This window comes from Gossypium hirsutum, chromosome A05, assembly GCF_007990345.1.
Source record: "Gossypium hirsutum isolate 1008001.06 chromosome A05, Gossypium_hirsutum_v2.1, whole genome shotgun sequence".
In the NCBI taxonomy this organism is placed as follows: Eukaryota; Viridiplantae; Streptophyta; class Magnoliopsida; order Malvales; family Malvaceae; genus Gossypium; species Gossypium hirsutum.
Window position 1 is genome coordinate 7340976 of NC_053428.1, and position 17920 is coordinate 7358895.

The 17920-nt window shown below is 31.2% G+C and overlaps 1 protein-coding gene and 1 pseudogene across 2 annotated transcripts; both read left to right on the forward strand.

Annotated features, from left to right (window-relative positions):
• The first annotated feature begins 717 nt into the window (after positions 1–717).
• Positions 718–9174, forward strand: LOC107959242 (abscisic-aldehyde oxidase-like; annotated as a pseudogene).
• Positions 9175–10906: 1732 nt separating this feature from the next.
• LOC121202842 (protein RADIALIS-like 4) lies at positions 10907–12110 on the forward strand. 2 transcript variants are annotated; one of them, XM_041113109.1, is made up of 2 exons: positions 10907–11444; positions 11793–12110. In XM_041113109.1, the coding sequence occupies exons 1-2, from the start codon at positions 11086–11088 to the stop codon at positions 11809–11811; spliced, it is 378 nt and encodes a 125-aa protein (XP_040969043.1). In that variant the 5' UTR covers positions 10907–11085; the 3' UTR covers positions 11812–12110. The 2 variants fall into 2 exon arrangements, with proteins under 2 accessions (XP_040969043.1, XP_040969042.1); XM_041113108.1 differs by having other exon boundaries at positions 11762–12097.
• The last annotated feature ends 5810 nt before the right edge of the window (positions 12111–17920 follow it).

Genomic DNA, 17920 nt, shown 5'->3' on the forward strand with positions numbered 1-17920 from the left:
TTTTAATTAATATCATTTTATTTAATCTACTATAATCAATCGATTTGCTTATATGAAATAATTATATCTTTACTTAAAATTTTAGATAATATATTGTTATAGAAATATAATTTAACAAAGAAAGTACTTCACAAATCACAACTATGACTGTTGTTATTATAAGTAAAAAACTATTATGAATAATTAAAATAAAACATAAAAATTTGACAATTAATCTAAAATGTTATTATAATAAGTGGTTCTTATAAAGAAGACAAATTATATTACAATCAAAAGAGCTTAGTAAATTTAAGCATATTACAAAATATAAATTGTAAATGATAAATGGTGGATGACTGCAATTAAAATGTACCGGTCTTTGAGTGCCATGCATGCCTTTTAGTTCAAGTAGTTAATTTATAGTTAGATTGTTCTAATTCGTAATTTTTAAGATAATAGTTTGATTCTTATTATAATTTTTAATCTATTTATATTGTGATAACTTAAAGTTTCATTAAGTAATTATTTAGACATGTATTTATAATTTATATAAATAATAAATTGTTAATGCTTTATTTTTCATAAATAAATAAAATAATTCTTTTTGGATGATGGGCTCTAACTCTTAACACGAAGAAACGACAAATTCCAACATTTCACGATGAAGTGACAACGACTGCCAACGAAAGCGCCTCCGACTTTACCTTTTAACGGAGTGGATATATATTCAGTTGATTTTGATTATGACATCATTTTTTCTTGGGCAAGTTTTATTTATTTGACTTTTTTTTTTTTAAATCTGGGCAAATCCCACCGCTGGTTATCAGTCAGTAGTAGTTTCAGCAGTGGCTCTCAGAAAATGGGTCAGCAAACCCAAACTACAACAAAAAAACCACACCAAACGTTAGTTTTTGCTGTTAATGGAGAGCGATTTGAGCTCTCTGAACTTGACCCTTCCACTACTTTGCTTGAGTTCTTGCGTTCTCAGACTTCTTTCAAGAGTGTCAAGCTTGGTTGTGGTGAAGGTCTCTCTTTCTCCTTTGATTCCTTTATGGAAGTAATCTTTTTTCCTATCCTTTTTTTGTGGAATGTTTATAGATTCTGGAATGTAGGATTGATTTTGATTAATTCTCTCAAGTGGGTTAAGTGAATTTACTTTATTATGGATGGATGGATGGATCTGAAGTTCTCAAACATGTTATTGCCTATAGACTCGTGTGTATTTCAATACGATAGTTGTACTTCGGTGACTTTTTCTTTGATGGGTACTAGGATTTTCTTCTTCCGAATGTAAAAGTTTGTTTCTTTTGCAGGTATTCGGATTCTATGCATAAATTGTGTATGTGAAGTTTGATTTTTTATTTTATTTTTGCATTCAGTATATGTTGTTAGACAGTTCTATTAAATTCGAAATATCTGCCGAACAGTAGTTCCTATGTAAATTCAATAATTATTGTAAGTACTAAATTTTCTGCTTTATCAAACAAAGCCTATTGTCAACAGAAGCAAGTTACACGTCTTTTTTTGTATTGGTTGTCTGTTCATTTAGTCTAATCATATATGTGTTTGTATTTGAACCACACACGATAGCTTATTAGAAAAATCTTAAAAGTATTTCAGATAATTAAACTTTTTAATAGGTGGCATAATGTATTTCACTTGTCAATGTATAGATTGTACACCAAAAGTGAATCAAATATGAATCCATGTTTTAGTTAATTAATTTATTTCTATTTTACAAGGCAGAGGAACTACAAGTAATTGCTGTTTTGAATCATACATTGCTGTTTTAATTAATTAATTAATTTTTCTGTGTGTGTGGGAATTGAATTTGCTTATGAATCAAAATAGTATGGTTTATGTATTTTTAAAGTTTTTGGTATGACAGGAGGCTGTGGCGCCTGTCTTGTCCTTCTCTCCAAGTATGACCCTGTGCAAGACAAGGTTGATGATTTTACTGTGAGTTCATGCCTTACACTACTTTGCAGTGTAAATGGGTGTTCGATTACAACAGCAGAGGGAGTCGGAAATAGCAAGGATGGGTTCCACCCTATTCAGGAAAGGTTTTCCGGTTTCCATGCTTCTCAATGTGGTTATTGTACTCCTGGAATGTGTGTGTCTCTATATTCAGCACTCATTAATGCTGATAAAACCGATAGAACAGGATTACGTCCTGGATTCTCCAAGCTAACAGTTTCAGAAGCAGAAAAGTCTATTGCTGGAAATCTTTGTCGCTGTACTGGTTACCGACCCCTTGTAGATGCCTGTAAAAGTTTTGCTGCTGATGTGGATATGGAGGATTTGGGATTTAACTCCTTTTGGAAAAAAGGAGAAAGTGAAGACATAAAGCTGAGTAGATTACCTCCATACAATTGTAACAACGCAACTCGTGTGTTTCCGGAGTTTCTGAAGACGGTGATTAAGGCAGGTTTCAATCTGGAATCTGAAGGGTGTTGTTGGTATAGTCCTGGAAGTCTTGTGCAGCTCCAAAGCTTGTTGCAAACTGATGAGGTGAATGATGGAACCTCAATGAAGATCGTTGTTGGTAACACAGGAATGGGTTATTATAAGGAACTAGGACATCATGACAAGTACATTGATTTGAGATATATTCCAGAGCTTTCAATCATTAGTAAAGACCAGACAGGAATTAAAATTGGAGCATCTGTGACAATTTCCAAAGCTATTGAAGCTTTGAAGGATGAAAATGACAGTGGAATTAATCATGAAGGTAAGCTGGTTTTCGAAAAGCTTGCTGACCATATGGAACGAGTTGCAACAGGGTTCGTAAGGAATTCAGCTAGTATGGGAGGAAACCTGATAATGGCTCAGAGGAAACATTTTCCATCAGATATTTCTACAATACTGCTTTCTGTGGATACAATGGTTGATATATTGACTGGTCACAGACATGAAACTATAACACTGGAGGAGTTCCTTGGGAGGCCTCCATTAGTTTCCAACAGTGTTCTTTTAGGCATTAAAATTCCATGCTGGAAGTCAAGGAGGGATATTTCTTCTAAAACATACACCAAATTGCTATATGAGACATATCGAGCTGCACCACGCCCTATTGGAAATGCACTTCCCTATTTAAATGCTGCTTTCTTGGCTGAGATTTCTCTTTGTAAAAAGTCTGCTGGGATTGTGCTAAATAACTGCCGGTTGGCTTTTGGTGCTTATGGAACAAAACATTCAATTAGAGCAAGGAATGTCGAGGAATTTCTATCTGCTAAGTTGCTAAATTTTGGCGTTATATACGAGGCTATTAAACTACTTGAAAGTACCATAATACCTGAAGAAGGCACCAGCAGTCCAGCTTACAGGACCAGCTTGGCTGTTGGCTTTCTCTTTGAGTTCCTAAGCCCCTTAATGAACAGCTACACAGATATTTCTAAATTGTGGTTTGATGAATATAATAGTGATTTGCTGTCCAATGATTCCAAAATAAAACAGAACTGTGACCAGTTCAATCAAATAAAATCCCCAGCTTTGTTATCATCTGCAAAGCAGGTGATTCAGTTAAATAAAGATTATCATCCGGTTGGAGAGCCACTTACAAAAGTTGGAGCTGTCATCCAAGCTTCTGGTTTGTCATTACTCATTTCTTATTATTTGATCCAGCTGCCATAAGTTCACTATTACCTACATTTTAGGCTCCCTTTGTTTTTTTTTTTTTTCTTTTACTTGCTCCATTGCTTTATTTTTATTCAACATGGTTATAAAACAAAATAAAATAGCCAAATAAAAATATATATGATAAAAACTGGTTAAAAAAATTGCTCAAATGGCTAATTCTGCATAGAAGCAAAATCATGCATTTTACTGCCACTGAAGTTAAATTTTTACTTTTTAATTCTTGAAAGATATTTTCACTTTGCTTCCAAAAGTAAGAATCAAGTTACAAAAATAATAACCAGCCTCTACTAATATGATTGATGCTTTCCTGCTATTCCCTAGTAGCTTGACTCCTGGAGGTAATTAATTAGTTGGAACATTCTAGTGCTAGTGCATATACACTTTTGCTTCTACTATTGCCAGCTGAAACTTCAAATTTGTAGAGATTAATTGTGGTAATGCCTTATAAATTAAAAATGTTAAACATAAATGCTTATTTGGATAAAGTTGACTTCTCATTTTCTTGAATCAAAAGTACTGTTGATTAGATGTCTTTGACGTTTTCCCTGTGAAAGGCACTAATGTATTAGCTTTCATATACAAAGTTTCATTTACCTTCTGAATGCATTTTGCAACTTTTCTATGTTGCTTTATCTACTGTATTTTGTAGGTGAGGCTGTTTATGTGGATGACATTCCATCTCCGAGAAACTGCCTGCATGGAGCATTTATTTATAGCACAGAGCCTTTGGCACGGGTGCAGGGCATAAAATTTAAGCCTGGATCATCACCCCATGGAGTCTCCACGGTTATCTCTTTCAAAGATATTCCTGGGGAGAATATAGGGGCTCAGACCATATTTGGTTCTGAATCTTTATATGCAGATGAGCTTACTCAATGTGCTGGTCAGCGCATTGCATTGGTGGTAATTCCATGGTTTCCTTTTTGTTGGTTGGCCACTTATGGCCTCTGTTTTTGTTTTTTGTCTAATATTCACTAATATCGAGCACAATGGAATTGTAATAACATTCCCTACAAGGCTTTTTGTGTCTAATATCATAAACAAAATGACATTCTTAAAATTGAACATATAAATGACTACTATTTCAGGTTGCAGATACACAGAAAAATGCAGACATGGCAGCCAACCTTGCAGTGGTTGATTATGACAAGAAGAATTTGGAACCAATATTATCTGTAGAAGAGGCTTTTGAGAAATGTAGCTTTTACGAGGTCCCTCATTTACTTAACCCCGAACCAGTTGGTGCTTTTTCAAAAGGAATGGCCGAATCTGACCATCAAATTCTATCTGCTGAGGTGATTATCATACTTCACTGTTGCTTATCTCTTACGTTAACCGGATTCAGGTGTGAGTTTCAGATATGGGTATGTGTCTGATACGGGTATTGCTAGATTTTTCCAAGTTTTTCTATATATTTGAAGGATCTTTGGAGGTCATATTCCCATATCCATGTGTCAGACACTCATACTTCAATAAAAATAAAGGGTCAGTGTAACATAGCTTCTTTCTGTCTCTCTTTCTCTCCAATTCATTCTTCAGTTCCTCGACCTCCCTGTTCTTTCTCTGTGTCTGAATATTTTACTGTATGACCCATTTTTCACTTTTTTCCCCTTTGAAACATAACCATGACAATTCGTTTAGGGTCATTTCTTTTAGTCCCTGTTGTTAACTTGGATCAAGAGAAGTTGCCAAACTACTTATTTTATTTTATTTTTTATGTCTAGCTCAAACTTGGGTCACAATACTATTTCTATATGGAGACGCAAGCCGCTCTTGCTGTGCCAGATGAGGACAACTGCATTGTAGTATACAGTTCTTGTCAATGCCCTGAGTTTGTGCATGATACGATAGCTAAATGCCTGGGTGTACCTAGTCACAATGTTCGTGTGATTACAAGAAGAGTTGGAGGAGGATTTGGTGGAAAGGCTATAAAAGCAATCCCTGTGAGTTTCGTTCTTCCTCAAAATGATTATTTTAAAAATGTGGACAAGAATAACAGTCTCAAATGAATATTACTATTTACTAATATCATATTATTTTTGGCCTAGAGATTTGTTTAGTATAACCAAATGATTATAATCCATGTGGTTGATTTTGCTTCCATCTTTATCTTATACTTGTTTAGTGTAGTAGTACAAAATTATATAAATTGAAGGAAACAACATTGCGTAGGATGTGAAAGGTAGAATAAGCATATAGTTGAGGTTTATCAACTTTGTAGACTATCTTTGCGATGCATATTGAAGTGATTCTTGATCCTCTCCCATGCCTAACATTCCTCTTAGTCAAAAACTTAAAAAGTAATCTGCTCTTGCTTGTGCTTTTTTATTGCTTAAATTAATTATAGACCTTTTACATTGCTACCGACTGCTTACAATGTGATGTTATAGGTTGCTACGGCATGTGCACTTGCTGCTTACAAACTAAACTGTCCAGTCAGGATGTATGTAAACCGCAAGACTGATATGATAATGGCAGGAGGAAGGCATCCAATGAAAATAACTTACAGTGTAGGATTCAAATCTAATGGGAAGATTACGGCCCTAAAACTCGATATATTAGTTGATGCAGGGATGTCAGCCGACATAAGTCCAGTTATGCCACATAACATAATTGGTTCACTTAAAAAAAGGTATGCAAAACAAACCTTCCAAGTAGATCAGCAATGAGGGCCCCTGGGGAGGTACAAGCATCATTTATTGCTGAAGCTATAATAGAACATGTGGCATCCTCCCTTGCCCTGGAAGTTGATTCTGTCCGAAATATTAATCTCCACAAGTTTGAAACGCTTAAATTATTTTTCAAGACCTGTGCTGGTGAACCATTGGAATATACTTTACCTTCTATATGGGATAAGTTAGCCATTTCTTCAAACTTTTACCATAGGACTGAAATGTTAAAAGAGTTTAATAGGTGTAATAAATGGCGGAAAAGGGGAATTTCTCGAATACCTATTGTGCACCCAGTAATCTTAAGAGCAACCCCAGGGAAAGTAAGCATTCTACGTGATGGATCTATTGTTGTTGAAGTTGGAGGAATTGAGCTCGGTCAGGGTCTTTGGACAAAGGTAAAACAGATGACTGCATATGCTCTCAGCTTGATCCAATGTGCTGGAAATGAAGAACTTTTAGAGAAGGTGAGGGTCATACAAGCTGATACCTTGAGTTTAATTCAAGGCGGTTTTACTTCTGGCAGCACGACATCTGAATCAAGCTGTGAAGCTGTTGGACTTTGCTGCAATATCTTGGTTGAGAGACTTACTGCTCAAAAGGAGAAGTTGGAGGAGCAAATGGGACCTGTAAAATGGGAGACACTGATTCTTCAGGTAGTGATCTTCTTTTGCATGTACTAGATCACCTCATAATAATGGGATTGACATTTATATGGCCCATCTTTTTTGTTCTACCTTTTAAGTACCTGATCTTACATAATTATCTGTTTATGACAGTAGATTGCTCAATATAAAATTATATTCTTGATGAGATATAGATGAGCAATGCAGTTTCACACTTTTAATCTACCACATGCAGGCATATATGATTTCCGTGAACTTGTCTGCAAATTCATTATATGTACCGGACTTTTCTTCCATGCAATACCTAAACTATGGTGCTGCAGTGAGTGAGGCAAGTAAATCAGTGGGCTCTATTCAGCTCAGCTGTCTTGCATTGCGGTCTTTGTTGAAGTGAATCTTCAATTAAATACAATAGCTGTTTTCGAAAACTAACATTATAGTTGCTAATACTGTGGCATTACAGGTAGAGATAAACCTTTTAACTGGTCAAACCACAATATTGCAGACAGATATCATATATGATTGTGGCCAAAGCTTAAACCCCGCCGTGGATTTAGGACAGGTTGGCCCAAATCTAATCCTTTTTCATTACTTAAATTTAAAATATTTGTTCTTTAACCTTTACTAATTTGCAATGTTTTCTAAACTGGACCAGTGGTCGAACTGGTCAGGCCATCAGTTGACTGGTCTGACTGGTCCAATTTAAAAACCCAGTTTGACCGCCGATTCAACTAGTTTTTAGCTAGTTCTACCGGTTCCCAGTCTAACTGGTTCAAAAGCACCTTCCGCACCGGTACTCCGGCCAGTTCCCATTCCAACCGGTCCAACTGGCCGGTCCGGTTCAAATAACATTGCTAATTTGTCCTCATTTTTAAGTTTTTACATTTCTAGCATGCTTAAATTCATTGCTCTACAGTAGTCATTGGTTATCTAAGTATTTTCTGTCTTGATATTCAGCAGTTGAGATAGGGAATGGGATCTAAGATGATACTAAATTCAAGTTAACGATTTTCTCTTATTCAGATTGAAGGGGCTTTTGTTCAAGGAATAGGGTTCTTTATGCTTGAAGAATACCCCACAAACTCGAAAGGATTAGTGGTTGCAGAAGGCACTTGGTCATATAAGATCCCCACGGTGGATACTGTACCTAAAAAGTTTAATGTTGAAATCCTGAACAGTGGACATCATAAAGACCGTGTACTTTCATCAAAAGGCAAGTTCAGATCCTTATTGAACCTAGTTTTTTTGTTTCTGCATGAATGCTAATCTCATCATCATTCATTTTTTGTGCACTCACACATTCGTCGATTAGGGCATTTCTCTTTATTTCATACAAATTTGAATCAAAAACTATTAACAAAGTTGAGAAGCTAAACCATTGCAGTCTAAGCATAGACACTCGACTTTTAGTACGAGGAACATTGATCTGAAATTTGAATTCCTAGAACTCCTTATAATATTCGATTATGGAAGAAATGCATACCTTGAAGAAACTGCTTCGTAGTCAGCAAATACTAGTTGAAAGTGCAGGCCATTGACAAAAAGGCTAACATAGGGTGGTTGTTGTCACGGACTAGATAATCCTCCGCTTTGTTGTTCTCCATCTATATTCTGTAGTAGGTAGTACCGTAGTCGGTACTTGAGGTGATCAAGCTACTGCCTTTTAGTGTTTTAGTTCATGCACTGGACACGGAATAAGATCACGAAGTTATGTGACTGGTAAACGTGAATACTTATCATTGACTTCTACCATCTGTGCCTTTGCAGCTTCCGGAGAGCCGCCACTAAAACTAGCGGCTTCCGTTCACTGTGCTATAAGAGCAGCCATAAAAGAAGCCAGGCATCAACTTCATTCATGAGGTGGCCTGGATGAGTCTTATTCGACGTTTCAATTGCAGGTACCTGCCACCATGCCGGTGGTGAAGGAGCTCTGCGGGCTTGAAAATGTCCAGAGGTTCTTACAGTGGACAATAGGCAGCAAGCAACTGCATTCCGCAGGCGGAACAGTTTAGGTTCTACTTCAGTTTCTTCACACGAAACTACAGCAAGTAAGTTAGACATAAACTTCCATTTCTAGAAGGCATTTCATCCGTATTAGGAAACATGTAATCGCTGTTAATTAAAAGATCGAGATGTAATTCAAAATAAAATCATAGTTTCACATGTACAATAGCATTAAACTGAAGTTCGCCTATTACATTGTAATTTTAAGATTTATTCTTAAATTTTAATAACAAAATTCAGGTAAAAAAATTTAACCAGTTTTCTTTTTCTTTTTTTTTTCTTGCAATATTGATGATGCCTGCAAAAGCGTTGTCTAAGATAATGACATGGATGGTTTAATTCTTTGGGGGGGGGGGGGGGAAGAAGAAAGGGATGAAGTAAAGCTGAGTAGAAAGTGAGTCACGAGTTTAACTATTTTTGGTTTATGAAACTCTCATAAAGTTTTGGATTCGAATTTTAGCTTTAGCATTTATATTTCTGTTTCAAGTTCAATATATATAGAAAAAAACAAAGTGTTTGGTTCAGACGGAGATGCCACGGGACAACCAAATCTCAGTAGTTTAGCTTTGGTAATGGTCCAGAGGAAACATCATACTACCTTAACTATCATTGTGGACATAACGACTAGATTATCGCTTATTCGGAACAGGTAAATAAATTTTAATTTTAATATTATAAAACAATGAAATTACAGTTTTTTTTAAATTATAATCAATATTATTGTTACATTTTTATTTAAATAAAGATAAAACAATTAAAATTATAAATCAAATAATTGAATATGTGTTTAATAACATTAAAATATAAAATTGTTATTATTTCACCGACAATTATTATTAAATAATTTTTTAAAATACTTTAAGAGATTTTTTTTTTCACCCACACGTGACAAAATTTAGTTTTAATTATATTCTTTATATTTTTCGATTTATTTCTTTTCTATCTGTTTATTTTATTTTGGTTGTTACCAACTTAAGGATACCGTAAAGGTTTTTTTTTTTCATAGGATATCATGAACTGAGGAGGTGATAGTCAATTAAAAAAAATTCAATTGTTAGTGTAAAATATCCATTTTCACAAAATCAAAATGTAAAAAAATTTATTATACCGAATATTTCAAAACTTAAATTAAATTAAATTAAATTAATAGAATTATATGTATCAATAGAAATATAAACTACCACGTACAACATTTTCCTTTTTTATAGAAAGTTTCAGTTATTTTTTTAAATATTAATTTTATCACTGGTTTTTATTATATATTTTTTATACAATATCTAAAATTATCCACAACTTCCCTCAACCCTTAAATAAGAAGATAATGTGTTTTAACGCACTCGAACCAACAACCTCCTAGGTAATAATGTCAATATCAATCGAGCTAAAACTCAATCGATAAAATTGTAGTAAATTATCTATAATAATTTAAGGTAATAAAAAATAATCATATTATTAAAACTTATTTTTTATATACTTATATTTAAAAGAGAAAAATAATATAATTATAAATTTAATAAGTTTTTTATATAAAGAGAAATAAATCAAATCAATTAATATTTAGAAAGATTTAATTTATTAAATTAAATGCAAAAAACTTAATCATATCAAATCACATTAAAAATTTATGACAATAGATGTAATATCTTATTACCGCAATTAAGAAAAGATAAGTTAATTAATTAAAAAAAAGATAAGTCAAATGGAAAATATAAAAGGAAATAAATTTATAATAAGAAATATTTCTTCATTTAAATCAAATCAATTAATATTTAGAGAAATTTAGATTATTAAAATAAATGCAAAATATTTAATTATAATAAAATCATATTAAAAAATCATGAGAATAAAATTAATATCTTATTAACTCAAAGATGACTCAAATTAAAAATATAAAAGGAAATAAATTTATTATAAATATCTATTTTCAAGAATATAAAGTATTCGGGATATTTTCCTTTTCTAGGTTAGCTTTGGAAAGTAATTATTATCATAAATGGAAAACAAAAATCGAGAAAAAAAAACCATTGTAATAAAAGTTGTATCGAGAAGAAAAACTGAGGAAACAAAAATCCAGAAAATTAAAATCCTAATTCCTTCTTAAACCAGATTTTTTTAAAAATTTATTTTCCTTTCAAACCTTTAACAAAAATTGCTGTAAGAAAAAGAAGATGAATCCGCAGAATCAAAATAACAATAACCTCACAAATGAGTGGAGTCCTCTCGAGAATAAGCTCTTTGAGCATGCCTTCCTTGTCTTTCCGGAAGAAACCTCTGATCGGTGGCAGAAGATCGCTGACCGTATTTCTGGAAAGTCAGCCAAAGAAGTGGAAGAGCATTTTGATATGCTTTTGCATGACGTTTACGAAATTGAGGCAGGTCGAATTGAAATTCCAAGATATGCTGACGATTCGTCTATGTTATCGTCAACTTGGAATTCCAACAATCAAATATATTTCACTTCGAAATCTAAACATCAACTAGACAATGAGAGAAAGGAAGGAAGTCCTTGGACAGAAGAGGAGCACAAGTATGTTAACTCTTTCTTTTTAACTTATTTAGAGTTGAATTCTTTTTTTAATCGATTCTAAAATCTGGAAAATAATTTTATCATCGATTGTTTGAATAGGTAAATATTATATGTGTCTTTTAAGTGCATTATATTGAATTTAGTCAGTTTTGAGATTGTCAAAAAAAATTTTATCTAAATTATGTTGTTAAAGGATTTAATTAATTTCATACTAAACAATGAAAAATATATATATATTTTTATGCTACTTGTTTTTCTTTGTTGAACTGAAAGAATGATTACTTTGTTAAGCTCATTTTCACTGATATGGCAAACAGGTTAAATCTTCAAAAATATTTTCTTAAACAGAGTTCGAGAAAAAAAATGAGCATCCATCCATAACAATAAAATAGTTGATAGTACGGTGGACGCACCCATCAAGCAACATTGGGTTAACGTGTCAAGTCCACGAGCATCTCCACTACAAGAATTCTCTCCTCTGAACCAATTACCTTCGGGTGAAGGAATCTTAAAGTATCAAAATATATACAAAATATATAGAACTGTGGAGACTCAACTTTGATTATGGTTGGATTATTATATTAGTGGATTAATAATAAATTTAATGATGTAAATAATGTTATAAATAAAATTATCATCATAATATAATTAAATTATATGATTGTCTGATTTATTCTACTAATCAATTTGCATCATTCATACACCATTATTGCATTTAAATTTCATTTAATAAAGTTTGGCAGCCGTTTAAAAGAAGGCATAATGATTAAGTCCTTAACATTTTCAATTGTTTCTTCTAATTCTTTTTTCAATTAAATTTGAATCTTAACTTTTTTTTAAATAGTTAAATTTTATTATCAACTTTTCAAAATAAATTGAATTGTTTTTAATAAAATATAGACTAAAACATTGTATTTTTAAACAAGAAACTCATATGATTATCTATATGTATTTTATGTTAATTTTTTTAAATTTAAACTTTTAGTTTTTTTGAATATTTTTATACTTTTTAAATTATTTATTGTCATAGCATGGCATATAAGATAAATGATATCATGTCAATATGAAGTACACGTGGGTAACCAAACCTATATCTATAAAGAAATTTTAATTTTTTAGTTAGTATTTTTGTTTTAGAAAAAAAATTAACTCTTTAAAATATTAATGATAAAATTTAATTTTTAAAAATAAAAGCACAATTGATAATAGATGTAACCAATGATGTTTCAATCTAACTGAACTAGTCGGTCAAGCCAATTGGATCCATAATTGGTTAGTACATCAATCTGGAGAACTCTAAAAACCCATTTGAACCCTAAATTGGTAAAAGACCGTGAACCAGCAACCAGAAAAACTGATAAAAAATCAATTGAACTGGTATTAATATTTTTGGGCTAGATTAGCTTGGGCCAAACCCGAAACAAGCCCACTGTTTATTTTATCCGGCCTAATTTTTTTCAACCGAAAAGAAAAAAATGAAGAAAAATATTTTTTTTTTAAAAACCCAGCCTAACCTAACTCTATAACCTACCCAAAACCAAAAAATTCCCTCTCTCAGTCAAGCCTCACTCAGTCATTCACCCAAAAAGAAATAAAATGAAAAAAACAATAACAAAAACAACCCCCACTCAGGTATACCCTACACAAAGTCAAAAAATGAAAGAAGAAAAAGACCATAACGAGTTTTTTAATAAAAATAAAAGAAAATTAATTAATTATGAAAATACGTCATTATCTTCAATAAAGTTGAGTGTCACTTTGACTAGATGGGAGCACCATTATTTTCTTCCCCAATCATCATTCAAGTTTTAAAAAAATTACTTTTTATTAGTGTAGTTTGATACATTGACAGCACTAAATTAAAATGTTCAAAGGTTTAATATGAAAATTTTCCTTTTAGATTGGCTACTGTAAAAAAAACTTGAGAGGGTGTTGCTTGAGGTTGTAGCGACACCAAATATATTTTACGAGACAACTACTTCATAAACACTTCTTTGTTCATAATTTTCTTTCTAAGGTACTTCCTCTATCTTTCTCCCATATATCTTTTTTTTCCCTTTCTCCATCCCATTTAAGAAGACAATAGCCACCTATAAAACAAGTATCCGTCATAGACTTTCCCTTTTTTTTGTTTTCTTTTTTTTTCTATTTCAATGGTTTTCTTTTCATTTTTTTTTTCTTCTATTTCGCTTTTTTTTTGAAAATTCTTACAGGTGCTACTTGATGCATTGACAGCACTAAAATTTATTTTTTAATTTACTGATAGTTGTCGTTTGACAGATTAGTGACAATTATTAAAAAATATTTTTTCTCTTAAATATATTTATTTTTAACAGATATTTTAAAAAAAAGGCCACACTCAAAAAATTATTTTAAAAAAAAACCCTGATGATTGGGTCAGTGCAAAGGGATATCAATAAACACTATAAAAAACAGGTATATTTTCATAAATAAATAATTGTTTTATGTCAATTTGGGTAAAAAGAGCTACCGTCCAAAGAGTAGGGAGAAGAGAGAATGCTTTTGGCGTATCTGGTAGAACTTTTTTTTCTCTTTCATTATTTTGTTGCCAACTTTGCCTTGTGTATGTTTGTTGTAATGCTCAACTCCCCCTATCCCTATTTTTTTACCATTTTTCTCTTAAAAAAGTATTCTCTCAAGACAATGGATGCTAGGCTATTTTTTTCCCTTCGTCTATTCTTGATTTTTTTTAGAATTTTAATTAATTTAATATTTAGATTGAATCTTAAATTAATAATCTATCAATTTGATTATTTATTTAATTTTGAAAAATAATAGGGAGAACGGAATTTATCATTATTTCTTTAAATTTTTAAATAAAATTCAAATACTTTAAATGCTTTATTGAAACTATTAAAGGAGTGGCCAAAATAAATTTCAACTAAAATTATATATTGTGAGATTGATTTCAAATGAAATGTCAAAGTTCACTTAATGTGTGTTTTTTTATTAAGCAAAAGTCTTATTTTTATAAATTAACTTGGAAAAAAAATCAAATGATACCATCAGATACTAAAATTAGATAATAAAAATTTGACTTAAAAATAACTAAAATACAACAATAACATGCGAATGTCTCAATTTTTTTTAATATAGATTGTTAATATCAAATTTTATTTGATATATCATCATGGTTGAAGTTTTTTTAGATTTTACAAATGGATTGAGGGTTAAATAAGTGTATAATAAGATATAATAATAAATTAATCATATAAATAAATTTGACATTTATCATAACTTCAATCCGCTTGTGAAATATAAAAAACTTCATTGACTGTGTATAAAATAATCATCCTTATTAATATATCGAATTTTAAAAAAATATAAAATATTTAAAATTTTAAAAAAATATAAAATATTTTAAACATTATAAAAATTAAAAATAGGCAAATACAACAAATATACATATTACCAAATATAAATATGTGAAATTATGGTTTTGCCCCAAACATGTTTTAGTAAACCTTTCTTGAATCCTCGCAACACTAAGGCCCCATCCGGCTCTACTTGTCTGATGGGCTTTTGCCAAAAAAGTACTTTTTTGTTAAAAGCATTAAAGAACAGTCCTCATTTTTGCCACTCTTTCAACTTAAAATAAGCATTTTTTTTATAGATGAAAAAGCAACAATTTTGCCACTTTTTCTCATCCAAAAGTGCTTTCGGCCTTATATTATTTTTTTTAATCCTCTTTTTTCTTCTTTCCAAATACACAGCAGACCTCTTTTTTTTTCATTTCTCTTTTGTTTACTTTTCCTCTGGTTATATACGTTCCTCTTCAAATAGGTGAGTCTCTCTTTTCTTCTTCTTTTTTTTTTTTGTGAAATACTTCTTCTTCTCTTTAGTTATTTTCTTATTGTTTGATTTTATGAAATATTATGAAATAAAAAAAATTCTTTCAAGGCAGATTTTATGGAATACGAAGATATTAACAAGGCATATGAGAATATTATTGATTCAGAAAATGCGTATAGTCGAGAAAGTGATAATGATGATGACGACGATGATGATGGTGATGATGACGGTGAATTAAACAATTCAAGTGTTTTGAAATGGAATTAACAAGAGATGCTATAGCTTCTAGTTTAATTGATTCACTTTAAATTGTAAATACTATTGTAAATTTTTTAGTATTTATATTTGGTATATAAATATTATCCCTTTTTGGAACTTTAATCTAAATATATGTAACATACCTAATATGAGTTATATATTCAAATTACATTTTAAAATAAAATAATACAAATGTGTGAAAATTATTTTTAAAATAATACTGTAATACCTCATACCCGTACTTGAGACCGGGATAGGATACGAGGCATTACCGAGATTTTCAGAATAATTTCAATTAATTTATATTATTTAGTATTCATTTTCATGTTTCATGTAACATCCTTTTCATATATTCAATTCAAAATATCATATAAAATACGATACAATACTTAAATTGTCATATTTACATGCTCATTCAGGATATACGAATCTACCTGACTAAATTGCAGAAATACCAAGATTTAGGGGCATATTGGTAATTTACCATTTTCCCAAATTTCACCCAATCTTAAATTGATAATTTCATTCAATTTATTAATTCAGATAATAAAACAATTCATTCCCTTCAATTTAGTCATTTTCGATATTTTTACAAAATTACCCCTAAAGTTTTACTTTTATTCAATTTAGTCCACGAGCTTAAAACATGCAAATTAGCCATGCTAACTGAATATTCATATATATTTTTCCTCCTCCTCTCCATTCCACATTCTTAATGTATATAACACACTTATAAGTAACATTATCTATAATTTTTATTATTTACTTTTATGGATATTCAAGTTGTCCATCTGTGTCATAGTCACTAAATTATTTATATCTGGAGTTATAAAACTCCAAATTAAGATCCACTAATTTTTCCTGAAACTAGACTCATATATCTTCTTACCATAAAATTTTCAGAATTTTTTCATTTAGCCAATAAGTACAGTTTATTCTTTAAAGTTATCTATGTTCTGCTGCCTTAAAATTAATTATCTCACAGTACAAAACTCGGATTGTAACACCCCTAACCCGTATCCGCTACCAGAACAGGGTTTCGGAGCATTACTACCATTTGCAGATCACTTAAAAAAAATTAAAATACTTACCGATTCAATACATCATATAAAATAAATATATTACCATTCAATCAACAGTTTGGCATTTGTATAAGCATCAAACAACAACATTGTTAGTATACTTGCACATATCCCATATAAATTCAACATTGATATATCTATTTTCTCGACATGCCGCACTTGAGTTTAATAATAGTCTCAACTTACATAATTTCCTTGTATCAAGATATCAAAGATAATCATATATGTACATGTCAGGAAACATATCATGCTCTTACCGTTTCTTCACAAGCATATATCATTCATTTCATTATATCAATATTTTATGCTCCATCATTTCCATATATTTTATGTATATTTATTCTGGTAATAGCTTATATCAAACTTAACATAAATTATATTCCATGTACTTATACTTATTTCGTTTATCCATTTTCATAATTATTTCATACAACGCTTTTGTACATATATTTTCATATGACCAGTTCTTGTAAACATTTCACACAACCATTTCATATAACCATTCGTCATCTGATACATTTTACCTGAATATCAATTGTTCAACAGATGTTATAGTGTCTTCAATCCACGGTCTTATTTATCTTTGACGTGATGCCATAGTGTCTTTCAACTATGGTCTTACTCATTTTCTGTCATGTTGCCATGGTATCTTTCAACCATGGTCTTATGTAACACCTCCTAACCCCAAACCGTTACCGGAACGAGGTTATGAGGCATTACCGGACATATCAGACAACTTACTAATAATTTACAATTAATATAACTTTTATGGTATAATATAATAATTGAGTCCCTATCTTGAACTCCCAAAGTTCAAGCACGTGTTAAAAGTAGAACGGAACTTGTTCGAATATTCTGAATTTTTTTTATAAAAATTTCGGTCTGCTTATTTTTACCTAAAACCTTCTGCAAATTCAAACTAAAACAACCAGCACCAATTTTTCACATTCATATAACTAATATTTATATCATTAACATAATTTCAACTTAATAACTATCATAGCATCATTCAAAATTGATTAAAAACTTCATTCATTTAACAACTTAATGTTCATGTATCAAAATATCATATACTTTTCTTACCATTTCATTTAACCATCTAAATCTTATAATTCAACCTTCACTACCCAAAGTAATATGCATATTCAAGTGACTATATAACACCTATGTACATGCCACCTTTACCTAAAAGAAAAATATACATCACCAAATTTGTGTTGGAGTCGGGAATGTTCTGGATGCTGAACCGGGACACTTGACTTCTACTAACCTGCGCACGGAAACAACCGTACGCTGAGTATGGATATACTCAGTGATATTACC